This window comes from Lactuca saligna, chromosome 8 (assembly GCF_052625555.1).
Source record: "Lactuca saligna cultivar CGN05327 chromosome 8, ASM5262555v1, whole genome shotgun sequence".
NCBI lineage: Eukaryota > Viridiplantae > Streptophyta > Magnoliopsida > Asterales > Asteraceae > Lactuca > Lactuca saligna.
The window spans coordinates 21719184-21740925 of NC_136424.1; the positions used below are offsets into that span (position 1 = coordinate 21719184).

General features: G+C 35.1%; 4 protein-coding genes and 1 long non-coding RNA gene across 6 annotated transcripts; 3 read left to right on the forward strand and 2 right to left on the reverse strand.

Moving 5' to 3' along the window:
* Positions 1-1562: 1562 nt before the first annotated feature.
* On the reverse strand, positions 1563-2298 carry LOC145010802 (uncharacterized). Its single transcript, XR_013663912.1, has 3 exons — positions 2185-2298; positions 2045-2093; positions 1563-1766 (listed from the first exon to the last, which is right to left on the reverse strand). It is a non-coding gene; the product is annotated as an uncharacterized LOC145010802 (long non-coding RNA).
* A 41-nt stretch (positions 2299-2339) lies between these two features.
* Positions 2340-5503, forward strand: LOC145010801 (glycerol-3-phosphate dehydrogenase SDP6, mitochondrial-like). The gene is made up of 6 exons (XM_078969350.1): positions 2340-2814; positions 3441-3914; positions 3983-4314; positions 4387-4547; positions 4628-4886; positions 4987-5503. The coding sequence occupies exons 1-6, from the start codon at positions 2439-2441 to the stop codon at positions 5284-5286; spliced, it is 1902 nt and encodes a 633-aa protein (XP_078825476.1). The 5' UTR covers positions 2340-2438; the 3' UTR covers positions 5287-5503.
* A 971-nt stretch (positions 5504-6474) lies between these two features.
* MRH2 (Armadillo/beta-catenin repeat family protein / kinesin motor family protein) lies at positions 6475-12212 on the forward strand. 2 transcript variants are annotated; one of them, XM_078969374.1, is made up of 21 exons: positions 6475-6644; positions 6722-6891; positions 7110-7207; positions 7307-7429; positions 7553-7738; positions 7953-8337; positions 8424-8573; positions 8726-8814; positions 8923-9135; positions 9228-9362; positions 9459-9638; positions 9742-9921; positions 9999-10109; positions 10183-10311; positions 10379-10514; positions 10611-10703; positions 10780-10905; positions 11015-11140; positions 11240-11383; positions 11669-11797; positions 11914-12212. In XM_078969374.1, the coding sequence occupies exons 2-21, from the start codon at positions 6723-6725 to the stop codon at positions 12060-12062; spliced, it is 3051 nt and encodes a 1016-aa protein (XP_078825500.1). In that variant the 5' UTR covers positions 6475-6644; position 6722; the 3' UTR covers positions 12063-12212. The 2 variants fall into 2 exon arrangements, with proteins under 2 accessions (XP_078825500.1, XP_078825498.1); XM_078969372.1 differs by having other exon boundaries at positions 6480-6586; positions 6685-6891.
* Positions 12213-13521: 1309 nt separating this feature from the next.
* FLD (protein FLOWERING locus D-like protein) lies at positions 13522-16631 on the forward strand. The gene is made up of 3 exons (XM_078967996.1): positions 13522-16068; positions 16173-16215; positions 16287-16631. Exons 1-3 carry the CDS (start codon positions 13593-13595, stop codon positions 16567-16569), a joined length of 2802 nt encoding a protein of 933 aa, XP_078824122.1. The 5' UTR covers positions 13522-13592; the 3' UTR covers positions 16570-16631.
* A 432-nt stretch (positions 16632-17063) lies between these two features.
* LOC145013175 (MEF2BNB-like protein) lies at positions 17064-18368 on the reverse strand. Its single transcript, XM_078971982.1, has 2 exons — positions 18014-18368; positions 17064-17786 (listed from the first exon to the last, which is right to left on the reverse strand). Exons 1-2 carry the CDS (start codon positions 18019-18021, stop codon positions 17144-17146), a joined length of 651 nt encoding a protein of 216 aa, XP_078828108.1. The 5' UTR covers positions 18022-18368; the 3' UTR covers positions 17064-17143.
* Positions 18369-21742: the final 3374 nt, after the last annotated feature.

Consider the following 21742-nt stretch of genomic DNA (forward strand, 5'->3'; position numbering starts at 1 on the left):
CAAGCTAATTTGGCTTTTTTTATTACTGTATATTTTACCTGTTTAGAAAAACCTCCTTCTTCTTTAATGAATCAATTTGTAGCTACGGGTTCTCACGATTGTGGGTTTCTTCTTTATCTCAACCTTTACAATCGATCTCAAACCCCGCTTCTTGTTAAAAATTGGTCGCAAATACCCTATTCTTACCTCATTCTTCTTTTATCTGCTCAAAATCGCACAAAGCCATCCCCTTTTCTTTTGTATTCGATCACCGCCTCTTGCATTTGATCAACTCTAGCCACCATCGACTTCCATATTTGCCATTCCTCCATCTTTGTCGTCTAACTAGAAACCTACTCCTTCGAAGTCCTGGTTGGGTTTACAGTCGATGATGAATCTCTGTCTATAATGATTGATCGGTGTTCATTAGACTCACCGAACTTCCCCTCAAAATCGCAGGGATCGCACAACATGCCACAATCTGCTACCTCGTATCGATTCGTGGTACATTTTTGTCCGGTACGCATGAGGAACACGATCTGGATCATAAGATTTGACGTCTTCAATTTTGTACATGTTTTATCGGTTTGGGAACACGATTCTAGAATGCCGATTTCACCGATTTTGCAACTTCGGATCGTTGATTTCATCAAATTTTCGTCGATTTGGAATGTTCTGGGTTGAAATCGTTTGTCAATTTCATAAAATTGGAAGGTTTATTATGTCGATTACTTATATATAGACTTAATTGATTTCACAGAGTCGGATGTACATAATTGACTTCAAATTGATTTCTTTGACATAATTGTTTTTACATTTATAATTGATTTCGTGACTTTTAATTGATTCCTTTGAATTAATTTAATGAATTCACTTATAACATTGATTTAATTGACTTCAGTTGGTTTTAGGATCCAATCGGAAGTCGGTTGGAAAGTTTGGGTCTTCTGCAAGGGTCCTTTTCAGTTGGTTGTCCGGAATAGATTCATGGTTCCCGTTGCAAGTATCTGATTCATCCAAGAGCTATCCTATGTAACATAAGTAGGTGCCCTTAAAAAGTTTGTTAGTAATTACATGTATTTCGAGATATGTATTTTAATATCATTAATAGAAAAAGTTTGGGTCTTCTGCAAGTATCTTGATGTGAGGATTTGTGAAGCGAGAATGGAGTTGAGAGCAAGAAGCAAAGAAGATGATGAGGTAGGTACAGGAGACTGAAAGGAACACAACATTTGTTTTCTGGTTTGCAGTTTTCCAGTGAAGTACCGAAGCTCAAGCAGTCTTTCACTATTGTGTTTATGGAAGCAAGTCAAAGTCAAAGAAATGGACGAGAACGAGTGAATGCAAGACCTTGATTTAATTTAGGTGATTATGAAGGGGTTCACCGGGTGACCCCTTCACATTTTTTATAACGACCTTTTAAAACTGTAAAACACAAGTACAAACCCTTAAAATACAAAAAATAGTCACGAGGGACCATTTAAACCATTATACGGAACTTTGTTGGATTAGAGTGACAATAACCCTATATTTTAACGGGGGTAATCTTAACGAAAGTTATAGCAGACATAAAAAGTGAACACGTAGATATAAAGATCGTTAAAATAAGATATTATATGAAGAAGTTACGACGTTCGGAATACAAACCCTAAGCCAAACCACAAGACTTATGCAACCAAGTAGTTGAGGCCACAATGAACATAAGCATCAACAGCCCCAAACACCTCATCAATCAGGGACAGCCGTAGGATTTGGTAGTAGGTGTTGCCGGTCCGCAGTATGTGTTGCTGGTAAGTAGAAAAAAGAAAAAATATCGAAAAATTTACACTGCATACAGAAAAAGCAGGGGTTGTCGGTGCCACTGTGGGCACCCAACGAGAACGTCCCTGTCATCACTGATAGTCTTATGTTAGATGTCATAGGAAAAACCTTAAATAAATCATTCATAAGGACTGAATTGATACAAAAACAAAAAATGATTTATTTTGAAACAAAAAAATATTAAGGATTAAATGTGTATAAAAATATTAAGAACTAAATGTGTATAAAATGAGAAATATATTACCTTAATAAGTCATTTTTCCCCGCTAACCTGAAGTAACTGGTCATAAGGACTGAATGTGTAGAGTTTAATTAGTTGAAGGGGTAAATATAGACGAAAAAAATTTCAGTGATTAAACGTGTACAAATTAAAAAATATATTACCCTTTTAAGTCATTATCCCAAAATGCAAACCTAAAAAAATAAAACATATAGTTTATTGGACAAGAATGATAATATTGAAAAAAACGTAACATTATCCAAGATAATTTAAGAGGCACGTCATGACCCATTTTTTTGCGTTTATACAAATCACAGGGCAAGAGGCACACCAAAAAGTACAAATCACAAGGTAAGAGCCACACCAAAAAGTCAAAAACATCCTCCACTCCTTCTCATCGCGTTCTGTGAGAGAGGACATGACCAGTTTTTTTCGCGCTCGGCGCGTAGGGGTCACGGCTGCCTCGCTCGCCGTCGCTGTAGGCGGCTCCTATGTAGCACTGCGTGATCCTTACGTATCCTCTAATGATCGGAATGGCAGTGGTACAGCGCTAGATGCAGTTCGGAGGAAGATCACAGACCCCGTTGCGGTTGTACCTTCCCGTACCTTACAGGAGTCATCTCTGATCGCTGCTAATTCTTCTAATCCGCTCGACATTCTTGTTGTCGGCGGAGGCGCTACAGGATGCGGCGTCGCTCTTGATGCGGTCACCAGAGGACTACGCGTTGGCCTTGTGGAACGAGATGACTTCTCTTCTGGAACGTCTTCCCGCTCCACCAAGTTAATTCACGGAGGTACGTATTGTGGTTTTTGAATTTTTATAGTTATCATCATCTATGTTTGCTTTGGTATCCACTGGGTTGTGACTTGTGAGTATGAATCAATTATGTGATCATAAATTTCCAATAAGTTCCCAAAATTATTGTAGTTGATTTAAAAGCTATCAAGGCAGCCCCCTATTTAGGGTTAGGATGCTATTAATGTTATCCACAAGTTGTAATGCGTTAATGCATACATCTGTTGGACAATAATGACCTTGATGAAGATGGTTAACTCTGGGGGTTTATGACATTACTTGATCTGGATCATATTTCTGATTTTCTGTTTACTTACAAGCATATATGGGGACTGGATAGCCATTTAATAGCTGCAAAATTGGGGATTTGGGATTGAACATTTTCCGACTAAGAAGATAATTTAAATTGCATTATTATTTGAAAGCTGCAAGATCAGGGTTGTACTTTTCCCACTCTGAAGACAAATTAAATTGGTTTGTAGGTTTTAAGAAGAATTTCAGTTAACATGTGGCTTTAGGTTTTCTTCGTATTTCTATTATAACTAGTTTTCATTTGGGGATTCCTTTCTAAATCATGAGCAATATGTATAATGTACTGATTTGTTGTATACATATACCTTTTAGGTGTTCGCTACTTGGAAAAAGCAGTATTCAATTTAGATTATGGGCAACTAAAGCTGGTATTTCACGCATTAGAGGAACGAAAACAGGTTATAGATAACGCCCCACACCTATGCCATGCATTACCCTGCATGACACCATGTTTCAGCTGGTTTGAGGCGCTATACTACTGGGTAGGGTTGAAAATGTATGATCTGGTAGCAGGAAGACGCCTCCTTCATCTTTCTAGGTATTACTCTGCACAAGAGTCTGCTGAACTTTTCCCTACACTTGCAAGAAAGGGTAAAGACAGAAGCTTGAAGGGTACAGTTGTGTATTATGATGGACAAATGAATGATTCACGCGTTAATGTTGGATTAGCATGCACTGCTGCTTTAGCTGGTGCTTCTGTTCTCAATCATGCTGAAGTTGTAAGTTTGATTAAAGAAGACGGTGGGGACCGGGTAATAGGAGCAAGGATACGCGATAACTTATCTGGTGAAACATATTTTTTTTTTCTTATTTTAATTTTAAAAAAATAGTAAATTCTTACTAAGCGTTTACAGGCACGGAGTTCGAGACATATGCGAAAGTGATAGTGAACGCGGGTGGACCATTTTGTGACTCTGTTCGAAAACTAGCTGATAAAGATGCGAAACCGATGATCTGTCCTAGCAGTGGGGTCCACATAGTTCTCCCCGACTACTATTCTCCAGAAGGAATGGGTTTGATTGTCCCAAAAACAAAAGATGGCCGTGTTGTGTTCATGCTTCCATGGCTCGGAAGAACAGTCGCGGGGACCACTGATTCCAACACCTCCATCACCATGCTTCCGGAACCTCATGAAGACGAAATTGAATTCATACTCGATGCCATTTGTGATTATCTCAACGTTAAGGTTCGTGTTTTTTTTTTTTTTTCTTTTCATATTTTTTTCTTCTGATATTGATTTATTTATTGGTTTATATAGGTAAGGCGTACGGATGTATTGTCTGCTTGGAGTGGCATCCGGCCTTTGGCAACGGATCCAAATGCAAAGAACACAGAGAGCATCTCAAGGGATCATGTTGTGTGTGAAGATTTTCCTGGTTTGGTCACCATTACTGGTGGAAAGTGGACTACATATAGAAGGTAAGCACACGTGGATTACTCTTTCTTAAGTTTGTGTTGTTGTGAAAATTAAAAATGGTGCTAATTTAACATAAATTCAGCATGGCTGAAGATGCAGTTGATGCGGCTATAAAGTCAGGGAATTTAAATCCGAAAAACACGAGTTTGACATCGAAGATACGTCTCGTGGGTGGAGAGGGATGGGATCCTGCGTTTTTCACAGTTCTAGCTCAAGAATACGTACGAATGAAAGTTGCACATAATGGGAAAATTGTTCCTGGAGTTATGGACACTGCAGCTGCTAAACATTTGTCCCATTCCTATGGCACCATGGCTGAAAAAGTAGCTTACATAGCTCAGGTTTTGAAAACTTGAATACTTATCATCTATAAGACTATAAATACAATATTGCTAATTCATTACTCAAAGTTAATTTGGAAATAATGTTTTTTTTTAATAGAAAGAGAATTTGGGGAAACGGTTGGCCCATGGGTACCCGTATCTTGAAGCTGAGGTGGCGTATTGTGCGCGGAATGAGTACTGTGAATCTGCGGTTGATTTTATCGCGAGGAGATCACGGCTTGCTTTTTTGGATACTGATGCAGCAGGCAGAGCACTGCCACGTGTCATTCAGATATTGGCGGATGAACACCGATGGGATAAAAAGAGGCAGAAGGAAGAGTTTCAGACTGCAACGCGTTTTCTTCAATCTTTTAAGTCGTCAAAGAATGCTCAGTTTTATGATGGGAAACATATATAATGATCATGTCTTTCATCACTCGTTTGATTTCAAATCTTTAAAAGTTTATACGATGATTTTGTCTGATTGATTGTAGTATTATATTATACATTAATCATTCAGATGAAGATTAAGAAGATAGGTCAGGTCTATTATATACATGTATTCACATTAATTTAGAAATATACATGTATTCACCTATCAAAATGTTTAATGCCAGAATAAATCAAATTTCTAACCTTCTTCCGTATATTAAACTTTCATTCATTATTTATTGAACAATATCAAACACAAAAAAATCAATCTTGTAATATGTATTATTTTAAACTGTTTCCTATAATTTAAGAATGTTTTAAACTATATATTATTCAATGTTCTGTGAAACAATGAGTTGTAGAGTTTGTTCACCGAATAACGTGTAGATTTTAAGGTTACTGTCGTCTATTATTAAATCAAACAAAATTTCGACATAATCAGAAGGACAATAATTCCAAAAAAAATAGAACTTAAACTTTTTGTTTAATAATAAAAATATATAAGGTACTTGGTCTCAATAGTCAATAGTCATCTTGTTTACCTGTATAAAGGTAATGAAAGCCAAGGTGGCAACACAGTCTACACATGTGGGTGGGGAGGTTGACACTCACAATCACATGCCCTCCATTATTGTCATGAATAATTCTACATACATACATACATGTCATCTATTACTGCATTAACATTTGTAATATTATATCTCATTTTATTTTTTATTTTTTCAAATATCGTAGTCATAGAAGCATTGGATAAGTTATTCTATTTGAGAAACTTAAATATTTTGATTTGGTTTTTGTAAGTTGAATTTATTATGAGCTTTTAAAGATCTAAAGCAAGGACAACGGTTTAGTTTTTCAAATATAATCTTGTAATAAAAGTTTTTTTTAACATCCATAATATGTTTTCTTAATAAAAATCATATATAATAATTATGAGCATCGATTAACATTCGCAATAAATCATCAAAAATATGATTAGTAATCTACGGTTTAAGAACTACTCATCTTTATTAACATAATACAAGTTGTTACAAGTGATCACTTTACCTTCAACTAAATACAAGCTGATTTTGGATAAACATAGCTTTGCTTTTAATGTGATGCTAAAATTGGTAAAGAGGAAAGGGGGGAAAGCGACGCAACAATAATACAAACGACAAAGGCCCCCCCAATAGAATGGAAGGCGGGAACGTACACACCACACACCAAACACGCACGACCGCCGTCCAGCCGGCCGGCCGGAGTTTCAACGGGCAAATATTCTCTCTCTCCCTGTCACAATCACGGTAATTGTTTATGCTTTGCACACTGTTACAATCGTGCCGGCCTCACTCCCTCTGCCAGGTATGCATGTATATATATGATTTCTCTCTCTAAAATTCAGAATCGAGGACTGAAGAATTAATGGCTTCCGGTGTCAGAATGTCAAACAATGGTAGCAGTAAGCATGTTACGCCACCGCCTTCTGCTAGAAGTGTTGGTAGCGGAGGTGCTGCCTCTGTTCGCTCTAAAACACCGTCTTCTTCCGCTTCCAGACGTTCTGTTACCCCCAATTCTCGTTCTCACACTCGTCAGAGCGACGACGACGCAGGTACTTCCTATCTATCTATCTGAATGCTCATTCGTACTTAGTTATACGTCCATTCATGTGGTTTTGGGGTGGAAATGGAAAAATGCGTCATGATTCGTGCTTAGAAATGTATCAGTTGCTTTTGCGTTTTGCATATAGAAGGGTTGCTATTTCGTATGACATATACTCCATTTGTTTCGATGAACGAATTTTGAGTGTTGCTTGTATATGATACGCAGAACCTGGAAGAGTGAGAGTTGCCATTAGACTACGGCCAAAAAACACAGAGGATCTTTCAGATGCTGATTTTTTCGACTGCGTAGAACTTCAACCTGAGGTGACCAGAATATTATTTTCCCCAATTTTCATTATAAACAACAGTGTCCTCTGAATTTCTTGAACCATGAATGAATAATCATTGCTTTCCTTCAACCAGCTTATGAAACTGAAGTTGAAGAAAAACAATTGGAGTTCCGACTCTTACAGATTCGATGAAGTATTTACAGAATCTGCTTCTCAAAAGCGTGTCTATGAGGCAGTAGCAAAACCTGTAGTTGAGGTAAGTGAACATTGCTTGATTTTTTAAAACTTAATCATGTTTGTTTGACAGATGCCAATATTTTGAATACTGTATTCTCATATTTATATGTCATCCTCAAAGCTCTTGTATTTACTTGTGCAGGGTGTGTTGAATGGGTATAATGGAACAATTATGGCTTATGGTCAAACAGGAACTGGCAAAACTTATACACTTGGCAAATTGGGAAAGGATGATGCATCTGAGAGAGGAATTATGGTTAGGGCTTTGGAAGACATTATTGCTAGTGCATCTCCAGCATCTGATAGTGTGGAAATGTCCTATCTACAGGTATTACTAAGATCTAGTTATTGCTTTGACTTTTATTATGAACATACATACCATAAGTAGTAACTTCATAGAAAGATATTATATCAAGAGGTGATACCTGATAGATTTATACTTCTTCTGTTACCTTTTGTTTATCTACACATTGTTTATCTGTTATATCAGCTTCAAAGAAGTGACACATCACACATGACTTGGTTATTGTAATTTGTAACAGATATATATGGAAAGTGTTCAAGATTTACTTGCTCCAGAAAAAGTCAACATTCCAATTGTTGATGATCCAAAAAATGGGGAAGTCTCAGTGCCTGGTGCAGCAGTTGTCAAGATTCAAAATCTTGACCATTTTTTGCATTTACTACAAATTGGAGAAGCAAATCGCCATGCAGCAAACACAAGAATGAACACTGAATCTTCTCGTAGCCATGCAATTCTTATGGTATCTGTTAGAAGATCTGTTATTGATAAAGAAGAAAACAACACATCTTTTCAAGGGAAAGATGATACAACTGTGTTAGTTGGTGGCCATGTGATACCAACTGTTCGAAAAAGCAAGCTGCTTATAGTTGATCTTGCAGGTTCTGAACGCCTTGACAAATCTGGTATGTTGCATATGACCTCAAATACTCGACTTTTAATAAATCTGGCATATAATTATTACCCATTTTCTGAAAATTATATGTTTCAGGGAGTGAAGGTCACTTGGTTGAAGAGACTAAATTTATCAATCTTTCTCTTAGTTCCCTTGGAAAATGTATAAATGCATTGGCTGAAAATAGCCCTCATATACCAACAAGAGATTCTAAGCTAACAAGATTGCTTCGTGACTCTTTTGGAGGTAATTCTGCTTTTCTTTATTTTTCTTATTAAATCCCGTATGGATAAAGTGGACCGAATGGACTGTATGTAAATGACCATTTTACCCTTCCCTGAGGGGGATATGTAAATGACCATTTTACCTCTTGCTAATGAAATTATGAAACCAAACAGGCTCTGCAAGAACATCTCTAATAGTAACAATTGGACCATCTTCTAAATACCATACAGAAACTGCAAGCACCATAATGTTTGGGCAAAGGGTAAGTTGGAATTCCAAATGGTATTAATAAAATTTACTATTACATTTTTCTGTTTATAAAATTGCATTGTGATGATTGTTAATTTGCGACACTTATATGATTTATCAGGCCATGAAAGTAGTAAACTATGTAAAGTTAAAAGAAGAGTTTGATTATGAAAGTTTGTGTCACAAACTTGAGAATCAAATTGATATACTCACAAAGGAGGTGGACAGACAACAAAAATCCAAAGCAGACAACACATTAAGATTAGAGAATAATCTTAAAGAGTGCCAAAATAGCTTTGAGGAAGCTCAAAAGTCATTAATTGCAAGGTGTGAGGTACATTTCTCTCTTTCTGGCATATTTCCGGAAGTTGACTCACTATTTCTAAAACCTTTGACCTTTCTGAATTTTTTCACATTTGGATTCAGGTGTTAGAGAAGGATAAATCTCAACTGGAATCAGAAATGAAAGATGTTTTAAAGGAATTGAATTTTCAAAAAGATCAGAATGAGATAGTTTGTAAAGAAGTTGAACGTCTAGAAAGAAGCTTGAAGCATTGTGAGGTAATAAAAAGTAGCTATAGTTTTATTTATTTTTGAGTTTTTGAGTTTTTTAGTTTTTACCACAAATATTTAAAATTATTTCTTGAATGCTAGTAGAAATACGAGGTTGAAACATCAACATACCAGAAAGTACTTGCAGACACAACACAAATGTATGAGAAGAAAATATCCGAATTAATGTCACATTTAGATGATGAACGCGAAAGGTCAAACAACATTGACCAACAGTTAAATTCAATGAAAAATCTACTAAGCAGTCATGAAAAGTCAATGGAGGTTTGTGTTACATATAGAAAAGTGTAAATAATGTTGGTATTATTACCTATATTTTTAAAGATACAAAGCTTATTATAACTATTTGTTTTTGTTTTTCCAATAGCAATATGAGATTGAACGTTCTACATACCAAAAGGCACTTGCAGAAACCACTCAGATGTATGAGAAAAGAATTATGGAGTTGGTTACACAAGTGGAGGATGAACATGAAAGATATGTTGGTTTGGAAGATGACATGATTTCATTAAAGAAAGCTTCAAGTGATCATCATAGTTCACTACAAGTAAGTTTTCAGATTAAATCAACATTTCCAATTTTAACTAAGGTTCGAAGTTGTATTTATTTATTCTTTGGTTGCAGGAGATTGACACTCTCAGAAAGGAACTACAAGAAATGTCTCAGCTTCATGAAGCAGCTCTTGATGAACTTGAGTTAGTCAAAACAGAATATAAAAGCTTATCATCAGAGAAGGTTACAAAAATGTGAAGAAAAAAAAATGATAAATTACTCATGAATCATGATACCTTTTTTATTTTTATTGTAGGATAAATTAAGCAATGAACTTTACACTGTAAGAGAAGCCCTTTCACTTGAGGAGAAACGAAGGAAGGCAGTTGAAAAAGAGCTAAGTAGTATAAAAAATGCAGTACCCGAAAGCGAGGATGACTTTGAGGTATTTTTTTAAAAAAAAATATTTTCCATTTTGGATATATTGGGGATTATATTTAAATTTTTAATAGGACAAGAGACCTTCCATGAAAGAAAATATTGCACGAGGATCAACAAATGGGGCCCCCTTGGGTCTACACAATTCAAACAAATCAAGAGAATCAAATTCTTTTCAGCGTACCACTATAGCTAAGATATGTGAAGAAGGCAAGTTTTTGCATATACTTTTATAGATTAAATCTTGAAAACCCTTTTTTTTAATTATTACGGAAATTTAACTACTTTTTTCTTTGTATATTATAGTTGGGCTTCAAAAGATATTGGCACTATTGCAATCTGCTGATTTAGATGTCCAAACACACGCAGTGAAAGTGGTGGCAAACCTTGCTGCTGAAGGTAGGTTTTGTTGAATAATCTTTACCTGTGTATTATGTAATCTAATCCTCTTAAAAAAATATTATTATTTTTACAGATATAAATCAGGAAAAAATTGTACAAGAAGGTGGTCTAGATGCACTGCTGATTCTATTAAGAACCTCCCAGAATACAACACTACTTAGGGTTGCTTCTGGAGCCATTGCAAATCTCGCAATGAATGGTATTCCCTTTATATCTTCTATTAACCTCTTTTTATATTTAATAATATTTTTACACCATTCTCTAATCTTTTTTTTTTTTTTTTTTTTTTTTTTTTTCATTTTTGGTAGAACTGAATCAAGGATTAATCATGGGTAAAGGAGGTGCTGCTTTACTAGCACATACATCATCAAAAACAGATGATCCTCAAACTCTCAGAATGGTAGCTGGAGCAATTGCAAATTTATGCGGAAATGGTAATTAACTAATCTCCAAATTTCAGAGAATATAAATTATTGCCTCATTTTATTCACTTAAGTGACATGATTTTTTTTTGTTATTATTTACCATAACAGAAAAGTTACATTTACTGCTGATTGAACAAGGTGGTGTTAGAGCACTTTTGGGGATGGTTAGATCTGGAAATAATGATGTCATCGCTCAGGTGGCTCGGGGATTAGCAAATTTTGCTAAATGTGAAACTCGAGCAATAACTCAAGGTCAACAATATTACATAATTTTCGTTTTAAATTTCTTACATTTTTGGTCCCTGAGTATACCTGATTTTTTCAGTTTTGGTCCTTATGTGGGGTTTTTGCAACGTTTTTGGTTGCTATTCCAAGTAAAATGACTAAATTTTGCTACCAAGTTTGCAAATAAGGGCCAAAAAAGGAAGAGAAAACTTTTTGGGACCAAAAATGAAAAACTCAGATACACTCAGGGACCAAAAATGTAATTTTTCTGTTCAGTTTAAACTTAACCTTGGTTACTTTTTAACTCAAAAGGACACAAGGAAGGTCGTTCTCTTTTAATGGATGATGGTGTCCTTTCATGGTTGCTTGCAAACTCAAATACTTCCTCAATATCAACCCGCCGTCACATTGAGCTTGCTCTTTGTCATTTAGCACAAAATGGTAACACTTTTTTTTTTTTTTTTTTTTTTTTTTTTCATATTATGTTTTTATGAATGGACCCACAAAAAATAAAAACATTGGTATATGTGTGTTTTAATTTTGGTATTTATTTTCAGAGGATAATACTAGGGATTTTGTGACAAGTGGAGGAGTTAAACAACTTGCCAGAATTTCGGTGGAATCGAGTAGAGATGATATTCGTAACCTGGCAAAGAAGATATTGAGATTGAATCGTGCATTTCAAGCAGAGGTGCAACATGGATAATGCAAGGTTAATTTAGTCATTTTGAAGAAATAATGTACATTAACAATGAGTTGTAATGATATTGTAACTTGTGTAAAATACTATACTTGTTGTCTATTGTATAGAACAAAAAACCATTGCAAAATTATGTTAATCTAATGATTTAGGTCATATGTATCATAATAGCCAACCAATTTACATTTTTACATAGTAAACTCATACCATATAGCAATGAACTTCACAAAAATAGACAAGGTTTTTTATTTCTATCCACGATAGCAACCTAAGGGGGTGTTTGGAATTAAGTTTGAAAAGTGCTTATTGGCTTTTGGAAAAGTTAATAAGTAAAAAAAAAGTGTTTAGCAAACTCAAAAGCACTTTTCAGAATAGTTTTTCTATAAGCTTTAAAAAACATTTTTTAATAAGCATGTAAAACGTGATTTTTTGAAACTGTTTATGGTTTTTCAACCAAAATAACTTCAAAAAACATTTTTAAACCAAACATTTTTTTAATTTATTGATTTATTGATTTTTTCACTATAAAAGTTTAACCAAACACTTTTTAAAAAACTCATTTTACCATCACTATAAGCAAATAAACACTTCTATCTAAAAACATTTTTAGAGTTCAAAAAGCACCCCCAAACACCCCTAACTATGTTAATCTAATGATTTAGGTCATATGTAACATAATAGCAAATAACTTACATAGTTGAGTAATAAAAGAGATATTTGGTTCCTATCTGTGGACGTATGTCACATCGACCAAACCATGTTAATTCTTATGATGTTTTTCTTCGTTTTTTCTGATTATTTGCTCAACATAATATTTAAAATGGTGGACGGCTTACCATCAAATTGTAGGCTTTATTCAGTTTTCACTTTATTTTTGCATTAAGATTTGTACTTAAGATTAGAGTTTATTTAAGATGATCCTTTTAAATTTTTTTTTTTGGATAATAACATATATTTTAAGATTTTCTCATTAAATTATCTATCTAGTCACACGTTGCAATTTTTAGATAAAAAAAGTATAGAATCAATTCATAAAACACCAAATTAAAACAAATGATCTAATTATAATTGGGTTTGTTTTAATTTTGCATGTAAAATCACATAATATTAAATTAGAGTAATGAGTTTATAATCATAATTGTAACTTTTTAAATTGGTTAGGACACGTATAATAATAATTTATTTAAGAGAATATATATTTTTATAGTATACTAATATACTTTTATATTTATGCATTTCGAGTCTTATTGTTATAATCTAAAACAACATAACTTAATAATAGTTTTACTTTGATTGTTATATTGTATCATAAATGGATTGATAAATTGATCTTAAGAATTGGTAAGTAGTTAACCCTCTTTATAATTTAAATATCGTTTTTATCAAAATAAATAAATATTAATTTACAATAAGATTATATTAATATTTTAATAAAATTTTTTAACAGTAGCCCATTGCAATGTATCATCATCGTCCATGGCGCCTGGTATCAGTTCTTGCTGATCAAATATATTCTTTCGATTCAAATTTCCAACCATGAACCCCTCGAACGAAACCCATCAACAACAAATTCTCCCTAACGTTCACAACCCTCTGCAATTCACCATCGTTCTACCCCACTCTGACACCAATTCAAACCCTAATTCTTCACTCTCAAACCCTAGCAATGTCAACGACTTGCTCACACTCGGTATTCCGAGAAAACGAAGACGAGGCAGGCCACACGATACTCTCTCCTCCAATCAGGTATACAATTTACCTCCCGAATTTCCCAACAATCACCAAACAACACAAAATTCTTTCGGTTCTAATCATTTTGATAGAAACCCTAACATCGGATCAGATCAAGCAGCACAAGTAGGTGTATCCGATGAAATAATAGTAATCAACAAAGAAGCAACATCCGAAGCTTTGATTGCTTTAACCGCCGGGTTTCCGGCGGATGTACTTACAGAAGAAGAAATCGACGCAGGAGTTGTTTCGGTTGTTGGTGGAATCGAACAGGTCAATTACATACTGATTCGAAACCATATCATCACCAAATGGAGAGAGAACGTATTCAATTGGGTAACAAAAGAGATGTTTCTCGATGTTGTACCTTCGCATTGTAGTAAGCTTTTAGATTCTGCATATAACTATCTACTCTCACATGGATACATCAATTTTGGGGTTTCACCATTGATCAAAGATAAAATTCTGGCTGAAGCTAATACAAAAGGGAATGTAATAGTCATAGGGGCTGGTCTTTCCGGACTTGCAGCTGCAAGACAACTGATGACATTTGGGTATAAAGTTACAGTTTTGGAAGGAAGAAAACGTCCAGGTGGACGAGTTTACACCAGGAAAATGGAAGGAGGAAATAAAGTTGCAGCTGCTGATTTAGGAGGAAGTGTTTTAACAGGTACACATGGAAACCCTCTTGGGATTTTAGCCAGACAATTATCATATCCTCTTCATAAAATTCGTGATAAATGTCCACTCTATAGATTAGATGGAACACCAGTAGATTCCAAAACTGATACCAAAGTTGAAATAGCTTTCAATCAACTCCTAGACAAAGCAAGCAAGCTTAGACAGCTAATGGGTGAAGTCTCACAAGATGTTTCTCTAGGGGCAGCTTTGGAAACATTTTGGGAAGTTGACAACAACTCTTCAAATTCAGAAGAAACAAGTCTCTTCAATTGGCATCTTGCTAATCTAGAATATGCAAACGCGGGTTTACTCTCTAAACTCTCTTTAGCATTTTGGGATCAAGATGACCCGTATGACATGGGAGGCGACCATTGTTTCTTGCCAGGTGGCAACTGGAGATTGGTCCAAGCGTTAGCCGAAAACATCCCGATTCTTTACGAAAAAACAGTAAATTCTATTCGTTACAGCAGTGATGGAGTACAAGTTGCTGTGAATGGAGGACAAGTTTTTGAAGGAGACATTGCTTTATGCACTGTTCCACTTGGGGTTTTAAAAAGTGGGTTCATTAAATTCACCCCTGCATTACCTCAAAGAAAATTAGATGGAATCAAACGATTAGGATTCGGTTTATTAAACAAAGTCGCAATGCTTTTTCCTAATCCCTTTTGGGGCACCGATTTGGACATGTTTGGGCATTTATCCGAGAACCCAAGTACACGTGGCGAATTCTTTCTATTCTACAGCTATGCAAACGTAGCAGGTGGGCCCGTGTTAATGGCTCTAGTGGCAGGTGAAGCTGCACGTTCATTCGAAAGCATGCCACCCACTGACGCGGTGAAACGTATCCTCCGAATCCTACGTGGCATATACTCGCCACAAGGGATCGAAGTCCCGGAACCGATACAAACTGTGTGCACACGATGGGGTTGCGACCCGTTTTCTCTTGGGTCGTATTCAAATGTTGCGGTGGGGTCCACCGGGGACGATTACGACATTTTAGCAGAAAGTGTAGGGGACGGGAAGCTTTTTTTCGCTGGGGAGGCGACCACGAGACGTTACCCTGCGACCATGCATGGCGCGTTTTTAAGCGGGTTAAGAGAAGCTGCTAATATTTACCATTTTGACACCAATCGAGCTCTCAGGGGTAAAATCGAGAAAAACCCATCAAAAAACGCGTACGTTTGCGGGTCGGTTCTTGCGGATCTGTTTCGGGAGCCGGATCTGGAATTCGGGAGTTTTTCGGTTATTTATAGTAAGAAGGATTTGGGAGCGATGTGTGTTTTGCGTGTGGGGCTTGTGAAAAAAGGGCAAGAGAGTTGGAAAGAAGGTCAGTTGTATTCGAATAAGTTAATATTCCAACAGCTGCAGTCGCATTTTAATCAGCAACAAGAGGTTTATGTGTATACTTTGTTATCAAGGGAACAAGTGTTGGAGCTGAGGGAAGTGAAAGGAGGTGATGAAATGAGGTTGAATTATTTGATTGAGAAACTTGGAGTGAAATTGATTGGAAGGAAAGGGTTGGGACCTGGTGCTGATGATGTTATTTCTCAAATTAAGGCTGAAAGAAGTAAAAGCAAACCTGCAGTAACTGTTAAATCTGGTGAACTCTTTGATATATATATATTTTTTAAATATGTATTTACAATACTGCCACTGGTGGTGCTATTCAAGGACTAACATTTTTGTATTTTATTTATGAAAAAGGAACCTTGAAGCCGAAATCAGCTATGAAGCAGAAGTTGGTGAGGTAGGTTTTTTGTATTTACATCCAAATGTTATGTTACGTTGTTTGATTTAATTTTTTTTTTTGTGTTTCAGAAAGGCGAAGATATTGCGGAAAAACAATAATCAATCGCTTCCTGTTAAAGGGGTTGGGGGTAATGACGTGGAAGTTAAAGTAGGTGGTGGTAGTGTAAGTGGAATGACCAAATTGGTGGTTAGTGAGTCGATTCCAAGTGTAAATATGAATGTGGGTGAAGGGTTGATTGGTAATTTTAGCTCCTCCGCCTCTGCCTCTGATCCTCCGAATGTTGAGGGACTTGGTGTTGGGGTTGCTTCACGTGATTGGGATTTAGTAGAATTAGATGGTGAAATGTTGTAAAAAAAAAAAACGGGACTTGTGTAGATGTTTGAGTTTTAGAAAAAGATCTTTTTTTTTTTTTTTTTTTTTTTTGTTTACTTTGTAATGGGTATTTATTTATTTATTTAGATATTTAGATGTCTGTTTGAAATAATGATGTTTCACCTTATTTGTTGGTGTGACCTAATTTGTTGACATCATCATTTTCCGAGGGAAGCGCCAGTTTTAAGTTTACATCAACGGTCAATTGCGTATAAAGAACAAGGACAAAATAATCATAAAGTGATTTAGGTTATAAAACCCAATGAAACATGAAAAAGATCTACAAAATTTTTAGTTAACAACTCCCAACTAAAAGATCAGAAATGAAATTTAGATTCTTTGGGTTTATTTCAAAGAATGATAAAATCTGTTAAGTCACAGAATTTAATGATGAAAATTTATATTCCAATTCCTACGGAATCCATGACATGAAAACCACAGGTTTAGGTTTTGGGCATTCACTTTACATAATCTTTCTAAAAAACGATTAAGCCATTGACATTGTTGTGTAGTTTATTACAACAATTTTAAATTTACAAACTTTATTTATTCATCAATCATCACTACCTCCTAACCATTCCTCCAGTTTAGCCTCTTTATCTGCTTTAAATTCATCAAACTTTTCAGACCTTGACAGATTCAATATCAATTCATCTTTATCTTCATTCCCATTCCCACTTGATACAAGCAATTCTTCCTCCATTGATGACTCTGAGGTTTCAACTGAAGCCCATTTCAGATTCGTTGCTTTTAATTTTGCAGACTTGAAAGCAGACGATAAATAACTACCAGTCCCAGACATTGTTGTTGTTCCCGAATAAGATTTGTTGTTACTAATCAACAACCCTTTTTTAGGTTGTTTTGATGACATAATAGCTAAAGATTTTGTGATGTCTTTAACCATGTCATCGACAATAGGGAATCCAGATTCCTTCATTGATCTCAGCATTGTGATTGAATCCTCAGAATCTTCTGTGTGTAGACTCATTTCGCGGGATTTGGTCATGATGTTTTTATTGATGCTTACGAGGTTTGGAACAGCATTGTGAGTGTGTTGTTGAATGTAGAAAAGGCCCATTGAGGGTTCATTTGCTAAGGATTTGATCATGTCTCCCAACCCTTGTGAGATCTCTACAAACCCATCTACTGGTGAATACTCATACATGTTGGTGAGGGCAGATCGTGCATCATCATCACTAACAAGAAACAGTTAAACCACAAACACAACAATATGTCAAAATTAACCAGATAAAGGTTTTAGAAGAATGCTTTTATCAAGTAACCCTAGTGACTCCACCAAAAGTGGCAATTGAATAAAACCAGGAACAATGTCTAGTGTTAGAATGGCCCAGTGTCCTCAATTATATCGTTCAAAAAAGAAAAGAACAGACAAAGTAGATTGGGGTTTGACGTAGCATCTTACTTGAACATAGATCGTTGCTTCGCAGACGAAAAAAAGGTGAACTTGGAGACTGAATTTCTTGAAAGGCTAGAAACAGTTGCTCCAGCCTTCTACGAACCCTAAATCGCCGTTGAGTGCGCAAAGTCAATTAAGAGCTAATTTCGCAGGCAAACAGTATGCAAAAACGATGATCAATGTTCTAAATCAGGCAAATTCAGATTCTTCATCCATCTATGGCTTTCAAATCGCACTTCCGAAATTCAAACCTATATAGTTTCCGACTCTTCTTGGCGAAATCCAATTTGGGGTCGGCGAATGTTTGGTATAGATGTACCCATGTACCGATAGATAGAGATCGAAGGGTCATCGCAAAGCGATAATTATTACTATATAAATTAATTTACGTATAATATATTATCTTCTAATATTTTACATAACATTATTTTAATATGAAGTATAAAGGAATCAAGCCACTTAGTCGTATTATAAAATTATTGGAGAGACTATTGGAGAGAACAGTTAATAATAATAAATTCGGTCACCGATCTAGGCGATTCACCTTCTTAGACATCTTATGTAGGTATGTAACCGGGATGGATTTCGGAATAACAATAACATTTCAATATTACTTGGATCGTGATTATATCACTTTTTGAAATCTATAATTCGTCTTTTATAACATGAGGTTACACAGATTCAGAAGTGAGATAATCTAATAATCTGATTTAGATTACAAGTTTAATCCAAAACATAAAACACATAATACATTGTGATAATACATTGTGATGATTTGTGTTATTGAGACAGAAAGTTGATAAATATCATTTTCATATATATGAGTTGTCAACCCTTTTCACGTAACATTAATCTTGCATTTATACAAGGAATGCAAGTGGTTAATTGTTTGTTACACTAAATTAGCACCAAAATAAGTTAGTTAAGGGACACAACTGCTCCCTACATCATCATGATATCATTAATAGGTTACACCATTGCTTGGGGTGCTGCCTCTAGATCCAAAAGAAGATAGTTAAGGGACACAACTAATGCCTACGTCATCATGATGTCATCAATTGGTTACACCACCGCTAGGGGCTCTGCCCCTTAGACCCCGCCAGTGATGTTGTCCCTAGATCCAAAAGAATGTAGTTAAGGGACACAACTAATGCCTACATCATCATAGTGTCATCTGTTGGTTACACCACCGCCACCGCTAGGGGCTCTGCTCCTTAGCCTCCGCAAGGGGTGTTGCCCTAAGATCCCTCCAGGGGCGCTGTCCCTTGTAACCCTATATCTAGGGGTGCTGCCCCCGAACCACCGTAACATTTAACACTCTAAGTTTGCACCCCCGCACCTTCAGTCTTGGATAGTAAACTGAATCAGGTATGTCTCGACAATAATAATAATTACACTAAAATTACTAACATAACCAAAAAAACTCAAAAACCGAATCAGACTATTAGTGGAATTGGGAACCCAACCGGTATAAGGGGTCCAGGTAAAATGGGTCTAGATCCGAAAATGTATTGAAATATGAGTATCATCTCGTATTAATTTCGATCTGACAATAAATGTTTTATTTGTATAGATTTTGTTTAACTTAATTTGTTTTGTGTAGGTTTTGTGAGTGTGTTGAATGTTGAGGGTATGTTGTGAAAAAAGCTAAAGGGCTGAACTTGCTCATGTTGATATCTGATGTATTAAATATTTAAATTGTGAAGTTCTTAGTCTAACAGGGATCCTAAGTGACTTATGAGTTAACCTATTTTCACTTTGTGTGTTATATAAGCTGAATTTAGGGTTGTTTCATTTTAAGAGAGCAACTTATCTTTAGATATCACATACTTTTTATCTACTTCAAACTCTAGTAGCCATTTTTCATATTTCTTGTATTTTTGAGTTTTAGATAAGTAAACTAACTTAGTTTACATTGATTAGGTTAGAGTAAGTTAGTTTAGGTGAGAAGTGAGTGATATTGTAGAGAGATTTAATTTGTATCTGTATCACAATCTAGTTCTAAGTAATAAAATAACTGATTTAGTCATCTTGTATATGATATTGCATATTTTTTTAAAATGTCAAAGCAGGTAGGATGGAACTGGATTTCAAGTTTTAGAACAGGAATACCAAAAAAACCCAGAAATTTGGTTAATTTTAATTTGTATAGGGGTTGTTAGGTGGTGTTGGGTGATGGTGACATTGGTGGTGGAAATAAAAATATGACATAAAGTTAAAAATTAGAAAACATCTTCCGAAATTAAAAACTATTTTTATTTTGCTTTTTTGAAAAAGAAATAAAAAACTTTTTTATGTTTGTAGTCTTCTGAAAAGCAAACAGTTTTTCTTCAAATGTCTTTCCGAAATAAGAGGTTAAAAAAGATTTTTTTTACCAAAAAACAAACATCACCTTCATAAACTTGTATTGGATATTTGAATCTTCAAGAAGAGTCAAGTCAGTAGCGGAGATTCTTGGGGGCCATCCCCCCCCCCCCCCCCCCCCCTCCCTCCCCCGGTATATAAGGTTTCCAATATATATATATATATATATATATATATATATATATATATATATATATATATATATATATAAATATAATTATTTAGTAATAATATTATCGATAAAATGACTGATTGCCCCTCCAGTCTTAAGTTTAGTAGCATGATGGGACTTAGTTGCAAAACAATATTCAAGAAACTACATAACTCATCAACCAAAAGTTCAAAAAACGCTAACAAAATTTAAATTAACATTATTTTTAGGAAATCAAAATAAGATAAACATCTAAAAACTATATATAAAAATCTAATTTAGTTTACAATTTTAACTTAGCCTTGAATTTAAGAAAACAGGAACCCTACAAAATTATTGTCTGTCACATCCCAAAACCAAGAACGGCGGAAACGTTCAGGGATTGAGGACATCATGTGAAGTATCATAATAGTGTAAAGTAGTAAACAAGCAACAACATCATTAATTGCATTAAAAGTAAAGTTTTAATACATGTGTGTTCTTTGATAGTAATAAGACACCAAAATATGTAATCAAAATAAAAGACGAGTCTTGTCTGTGCTCCGTCTTCTCAAAACCTGGTCATCGTACCTGTCTACTGGTGACCTGAGAATACAAATTATTTTGAAAGAGAGTAGATCAACATAAAGCTAGTGAATTCATAAGTATTTAAGTGTCATTACTCTATTTTGGAAAGCTATTATGAATGCCATGTAAATCTTTGAATGAAACATTTGATATAAGTGTGAAAACCCTAGAAAATCTCATATTTTCTACTAGTATAAAAGTAGTCTTCTACCAAGACTTGAATGTTTTGAAAGTAATAAAGATGGGGTTTCCCTTGTATGACTACTATTAACAATATATATATTCTACCTCATCATTTATGTGAATGTATCACAAAATAAAAGTAATAGGGAAAATATAGTCATGTAAGTATTATCCTTTTGTAATAGGATAAACCCGACATTGCGACTGCCGAATAGTATTAACCTTGAATGTCCGTAGATGTTCATTATCCTCTGTAGCTAACAGCAGGGCGTAAGAATGGTTAGTCCTGTAAAGGTACCCCTAGTATAAGTATTAACCGTAAGCATCTGTAACGACCCAATTTTCATGTCCAAAAATTTCATTTTAAAATATTACTTTTAGAAAACATTAATAAATAAAAGCATTGTTTGATCACGCCATAACACATCGCAAACCACGTTTTAATATTCAAACCATACAATCCATCAAAT